Source organism: Artemia sp. Qi Xiang Cuo, chromosome 13, assembly GCF_049724085.1.
Source record: "Artemia sp. Qi Xiang Cuo chromosome 13, ASM4972408v1, whole genome shotgun sequence".
Classification (NCBI taxonomy): domain Eukaryota; kingdom Metazoa; phylum Arthropoda; class Branchiopoda; order Anostraca; family Artemiidae; genus Artemia; species Artemia sp. Qi Xiang Cuo.
The window spans coordinates 12816485-12823533 of NC_142806.1; the positions used below are offsets into that span (position 1 = coordinate 12816485).

The window sequence follows — 7049 nt, forward strand, 5'->3', positions numbered from 1 at the left end:
AAAATTCTCCTTGACTTAGATTATGCTGATGATTTAAGCATCTTAGATGAAAGTATGAGCAAAATGAATGAACTTATAAAGGTTTTGCGAGTTCAAGGTGGTAGAATAGGTTTAAAAATTAATGCTCAGAAGACCAAATCACTATTGCTAGGAACAAGTGAGGGTGAAATGGTTACGTTTGATTATGAAAAGATTGATCAGGTGGGCAGCTTTAATTACCTTGTTTGTATTATTAGTAAAGATGATGGGAGCAGTGAAGATGTTAAAAGTAGAATAGGAAATGATAAGGGTGTTTTTTCACAGTTAAAAAAAGTTTGGAAGAATAGGAAGATAAGTCTGCAAACCAAAATTAGAATATTAGAAGCTACAGTGATAACAGTGGTCAAATATGGTTCAGAAGCATGGACGCTCCGAAAAGCGGATGAAGATTTGCTAGATGTTTCTGGGTACCCGGCTGACTGACCGTATTTCAAACAATACCCTATACAAAAAATTTGGTTCGATACCGCTCTCTAGGGCTATAATGAAAGAAAGGTTGAGGTGGCTAGGGCACGTTGTGCGGATGAAGGATGACAGATTGCCGAAAATTGTTCTTTTCGGCCAACCGTCTAGGACTAACCGGAAAACAGGTCGTCCTCGTCGGGGTTGGGAGGACGTTATAAAGAAAGATTTAAAGGAAATGGGAACTTCGTGGGAGGGTGTAAAAAGGGAGGCTTCGAATAGATTGGGATGGAGGAGCAGCGTGCGTAGCTCTGTTTGCCTCAGGTGGCTTGGTCGTCCGATGAGTTGTTAGTAGCAGTAGTAGTAAGAACTCTTGTCTGCAGACAAAAGTTAAAAATCACCCGCGACACAATCCCTATGACTCAGGCAATCCTAGCCTTCCCAGAATTCGACATAGAAGATTTCCATACAAACTAAAGCTGCCTTTTCACCCCTCGTCAAACTAGTCAGTTCAAAAATATCTTTCACTCAGGAACGAGTCAGCGAAATGCGTAATAGTCTATAAGCTAATTAATCCATCTAAGAGAAAGTATTACGCTAAACGAAGAAACCATTGATAACGGAGTGTGGGATGCTATGGGGAGGCCCAGAGTGGGGATAAGTTAAAATAACTTAAGAAACAAAAGAAAAGGACATCTATCTGGTAAGCAAGGCCAAAATGCCCTAGAAAGAGAGGTTTGGGAGTTTTGCGGATTTTGAATTTTAAAACCGCTGATCCTGCTCGACATTCAGGAGGGCCCCACATTTGGAAACCCCAGCCGACCATTCCACGGTTTTTTTCTGTGAAGCCCCTTACGAAGTCAAAAATCACTCACGAGATTGTAACTCTTAACATATTTGGCACTGTAAGCGCGGGGCCCCGGTAGGTCTGGGACCCGGTGCGGTCGCACCACTTGTCACCCACAAAGACTGACGTTGGTAGTAGCAGTAGTTGTTCCAGCAGTTCTAGTAATAGTAGGAGTAGCAACAGTAGTGTGTACGTATTGCCTGTAGTATTGGGTTAATATATCAGGAAGTCGCCCCTTAATGCTGCCATCTATTCTTGACTTGACATACTTACTAGACTTAATGCTCCTGCTGGTGGTCCAGCGTAGAGAGACACGTGACTCTTCGCCTCCATTCGGAACGGTCTTGTGCAAGCGTGACTGCTTCTTGTATATCAGTACCGATCATTGAGAGGTACTGAGTGAGGCTGTCCCTCCATCTAAAACGAGGCCTTCCGCGGGGGCGATTCCACCCCTGCGCAGGGGGATCAAAATTGAAGAGATTGCTGGTGGGTGTTTCTGCTGGCATGCGGACCAAATAGCCGAACCACCGTAGGGTTCGTGCAGCGACCTGCCGAGAGTTGGGGGTCTGATCTGTTAGTGCCAGCAATCGGGTGTTCGAGACGAAGTCGTCCCATCTGATCCCTTCAATACTTCTCAAGAACTTTGTTTGGGCCACGTCTATGGCATCAAGAGCAGAAGCAGCAGCCGGCCAGGTCTCAGCACCGTAGAGAAGGACTTGGGCTACGGTGGTGTTGTAGATCCGCATTTTTGTTTTTCGGCTGATATTGGGCTTTGACCACACTGAACGGCATAGTCGTGCCATAATTGATGCGGCTTTTCCAATGCGTGACTGAACTTCAGTTCGACTGAGCCTTTTTCCGTGATGACAGATCCAAGGTAGGTGAAAGACTTGACAACCTCGACGGTGTGCCCTGATACGTTGAATGCTGGTGAGTTGGCGGTATTACATGCGGAGTCAGCGATCATTATTTTTGTTTTCTGCCAGCTAATATGTAGTCCCACTTTCAGGGCTTCTTCCGACAGTGTGTTGAGGGCTTCTTCGAGTTCAGCTGCAGAAGTGCATACCAGAGCAATATCATCAGCGAAGTCGAAATCGGCTAAAACTCTGTCGCCATACTTTAGTCCGAAGGGGAGCTGGTTCGTGGTTCGATCCATGACATAATCAATCATCACGTTGAACAGTTCAGGAGCAGCAGTACAGCCTTGCCGTACACTGGTATTTATTTCAAAGAGTGAGCTTCGACGACCACTAACCTGGACAAAGCTTTTTGTACCAGTTTATAGCGCCTTGAACAGGAGGAAGTGTTTTTCTACGAGATCTGCTCGTTCTGGTAACAGCCAGAGAAACTCACGGTCGACCGATTTCAAGGCTGCTTTAAAGTCAACAAAGGCGTAGTATTTTGTACGCTGGAACTCACGAGCTTTCTCGATGACCTGGCGTACGGTTATTTGTTTACTATGGTCCTCTCCATGCCTCTACATGTCTCTTTACCCTCTATATTTAGCCAATACAGGTACCACTGTTGCTCCATTTCTGAATGTATCAGAACTCTAATGTGTATTATAGTAGAGGCAATTGTCAAAATGGTGAAATATTAGCTGAAATAAAATTAAATTAGTTCTGTGAACTGTTAAAGACAGAAAGGGCTACAAGCAGGATTGACATATGACAAACAAGAAAAAAAATTGAAAGATTAAAAAGCTGAGAATAATGAAGGTAATGTCAACCAGTGGACAAAAAAGAAGCGAAAGGACTTCCACCCAGTCGTCTTTAGTGCTAAAAAAAGAAGGAAAACCAAGCTTTTGAATTAACTCTAACTGAGCAGAAGAAAGAATGAATCAAACTAACCAAAAAACCAAGACCAAATAAATGAAAGCCTATTCACCAATTAGATTAGGCAAGAATTATATGCTTATCGATTGACTTAACTTGTCTGCTGACCAAATTTTCATTAAAAGTGTGGTCAGATGATATTGATTTAAACTGAAGAAAATTTTTATTAAAATCCTTTAACTATAAGTCATTATGAATTGGGTTTATAGGAATATCTCCGGTATCATAGACAGCGCAATAGTGCTACTTAAGTAAAGAACGATGTTGGCACAATGTATTATTTATTTTTTTCTTGGGTTGCTTGGTTTGTTTTAGACCATGACACTTTGTATCGATGGAGTTACTGCACGCGGCAGGCTTCTATATATGCATTCTCACTGTCGCTTGTCTTATAAAAGCAGAAAATTTGAGCCTTTTCTTGATGTCATGACGTCTAAATGGACCTCAAATTGGAAGTAAATCCTTTATAAAATTATGTTCTTTTCATTGGACCTTTAAATTTTGCCTCGCCTTGTCTTTTGTCGTTACGAAAGACGTATCGCCGAACCGTTTTTTCTTATAATTGTCCAGGTGGTGGGACAAAAACGTCTTCTTTTGCCACGGCTTGTGTTTTGTCATTTCTTTTAACTGCTCAGGTGAAGGGACAAAGACTTCTTTTTCTTCCAACGATTTATCTAGACGAGGTTTTTGATTTTCAAAGTTATGGTAGGCATTGATGACGTTATCCATGTAAAAATCCAAAACCTAATAATCATCGCTATGATTTTCAATTTGTTTGGTTCGTTTTACCTCGGCTTGTCTTTCGCCATTATGAAATATATATAGTCGAACTTTTTTTTCCTTTTTTTTACACAGGTATGGTGGGCATTGATGATCAAAAAAGAAATCACTCTAACAATGAGAGGTTTCGTTGGTAGATGGCAGGGCTTCCTTCCACACTTCGTTATATGTTCTTCGTTCATTTTCAGGTGGTAGCAGAACTTAAAAATTACGTTGTCTTATCACACGAGAAAATGCAACGTGTAACATTCCATGATTAAAAACTGGAGTACTAAGGTCGGCACCGAAATTCAAAAGTTTGCCCTTGCGACTTATGTATAGTCATGGCAAATGCGGGTCGAATTGGAAATTGATGTCGGTGAACAGTACATCCAAGTTGAACTTTATTAGAGTCTTCGGTTACTAGGGATACGTGGACTTCTTTTTCTGATTTAACCCCAGTACTTATATTTTCCTTAACTATGTTGTTACATAACTCATTAACAATAAGATGGGTCCCATTACACATCCCTTCTGAAATATCTAAGTTACGCATAAGTACAACTATTGTATGTTTCTGTATTTTTAAGTCATGCGGTGGTAAATTTTCTGTATCAATGGAATTAAGGAATTTGGAGTAAATTCAATTCCTTCTTTTTCTTTATATTTTACAGAATCGTAAGTTTTATACGATTTGTATTCTCATGGAGGACGGTCGACAGTTTTTGCATTTATTTTACTAACTTCTGTGTTGATTAAGGCTAAAATAACTTGATCCTTCATTGAATCGAAACTTTGTTTAGACAAACATTCTCCCAATACTTCCTCAATTAAATTGCCACTAGAAATTATATCATCCAGTAATTCCATTTAATTAAGTTTGTTTTTTGGAAGATTTCCATTTTCGAGCTCGAGGATGTACTTTGCAAATGCTTCCTGTTCAGGATCGACCCTCATATCTTTCCCAAAGGAAACATGTTTAAAGTTCTTCCAAAGATGACTTTTTTTTGACAAATCGAGTGTTTCACTGCGGTTGCTTTGGGGTTGAACTGGTAAACACTGTCGGAAATCACCTCCAGCAGCAAAAAAATTTTCACCATATGGTAGGTTTGGATTTGCAATGGACCACAACAACTGATCCAAATTCTGCAAGCCATACTTGGGAAGCATGGGTGCTTTGTCAATTAGGAAACATCTACTTGAGCTAATTCAAAACCTCTGCTTGAACCAGTTCTTATACAGGAAACAGAATCTGAGGAAAGTGGAACTTTCAAGCCGAAGGTCTTGTGTGTTGTTAATCCAAGTGGCAATAAAGGTGCTGCTATTCCTGTAAAAGCCGTACATTGTGCTTCGTAATTTTTCTCACACAGAATGTGATGCAAGGTCTTATAAAAAAATGTTTTACTGGTACCACCTGGTCCATCTATGAAAAAACATTTTTACCCAAAATAATTAGGATCATTGACAGCCATTAAAATGTTGTCAACAATTTTAAGTTGTTTTCCTTGCAGAAGCCGATATACGTACTATCTCGAGTAACAGCTGACTCTCTAGAATTTGGAAATTCCAAGCTTTGGTCATTTTCATAGGTCTCAATGTTGTCCATGCCGTATCGTTCCACCCGGAACCTAAAATTTCGACCTTATAATTACATCGTATTTAACTTCGATGCAATAATACGATAAGTACGCTTTACTGCAAGTTCTTTAGATAAATTAGTTCGTCTTGCATGCAAAATGAAATCCTCTGCCAACTGATTTTTTAATCTTTCCCAAAGAACTTTTGGATCTGCACGATTACCAAAAACAAGAATCTGTGTGAAGAATATTCGCATTACAGAAGGCATTTTGGACAGTGCTGATTCTTCTAGGACGTCAAACCATTGTTTATCGTCAAATGCAAGGCCATGAACCAGGCATTCTTTCTTGTATGTGGAATATACAACGTTAGCAACTGTTTTAAGATCTTCAAAACTTGTTGTATTCTTCACATGACACAAAAATACTCGTAAATAGAAGCACTCTGGGAAAGCTGCAAAATTTACGTTTTGAATTCGTCCAATGACACATAATCGACGGATGTTTGTTCCCATGTACAGGTATTCCCATTCCATCTATAGTGTTCAGGCATTTTCCAATAATAGAGAAATTTCTTCTTTTTCATTTGTTTTAACGCCTTGTTCTGTCGAAAATAGGCTTCCAACATTTAGCCTTGTTGTCCAATATCTACCAAATCTTCTTGGGCTCGGCTTATATTTTGCATTAGATAACGTCCTGGCAAATGCAGATTTATATGTTGAACGACATGGCTCTTTTTCTGGATATCGTAACTAAGAATTTTTATAAGATCTAGAATTTGGAAATTCCAAGCTTTGGTCATTTTCATAGGTCTCAATGTTGTCCATGCTGTATCGTTTCACCCAAAACCTAAAATTTCGACCTTCTATTGCCATCGTATTTAACTTCGATGCAATAATACGAAAAGTACGCTTTACTGCAAGTTCTTTAGATAAATTAGTTCGTCTTGCATGCAAAATGAAATCCTCTGCCAACTGATTTTTTAATCTTTCCCAAAGAAATAATTTCCCAAAGAACTTTTGGATCTGTAGGATTACCAAAAACAAGAATCTGTGTGAAGAGTATTCGCATTACAGAAGGCAGTTTGGACAGTGCTGATTCTTCTAGGGCGTCGAACCATTGTTTATCGTCGAATTCAAGGCCATGAACCAGGCATTCTTTTTTGTATGTGGAATATACAACGTTAGCAACTGTTTTAAGATCTTCAAAACTTGTTGTATTCTTCACATGACACAAAAATACTCGTAAATAGAAGCACTCTGGGAAAGCTGCAAAATTTACGTTTTGAATTTGTCCAATGACACGTAATCGACGGATATGTGTTTCCATGTACAGGTATTGCCATTCCATCTAAAGTGTCCATGCATTTCCCAATAATAGAGAAATTCCTTCTTTTTCATTTGTTTTAGCACCTTGTTCTGTCGAAAATACGCTTCCAACATTGAGCATAATTGTTCAATATATACTAAATTGTCTTTGGCTTGGCTTATATTTTGAATCAGGTAACGTCCTGGCAAATGAGCATTTATTTGCAGAACAGCGTGGCTCTTTTTCTGGACATCGTAATTAAATAGTAGCCGACATGCTTCA

At 39.5% G+C, this 7049-nt stretch overlaps 2 protein-coding genes across 2 annotated transcripts; both read right to left on the reverse strand.

Annotated features, from left to right (window-relative positions):
* Positions 1-1566: 1566 nt before the first annotated feature.
* Positions 1567-2091, reverse strand: LOC148944973 (uncharacterized). Its single transcript, XM_089098909.1, has one exon. It carries the CDS (start codon positions 2089-2091, stop codon positions 1567-1569), a length of 525 nt encoding a protein of 174 aa, XP_088955035.1.
* Positions 2092-6395: 4304 nt separating this feature from the next.
* LOC148944974 (uncharacterized) lies at positions 6396-6788 on the reverse strand. Its single transcript, XM_089098910.1, has one exon. The coding sequence runs from the start codon at positions 6786-6788 to the stop codon at positions 6396-6398; it is 393 nt and encodes a 130-aa protein (XP_088955036.1).
* Between the last annotated feature and the right edge of the window lie 261 nt (positions 6789-7049).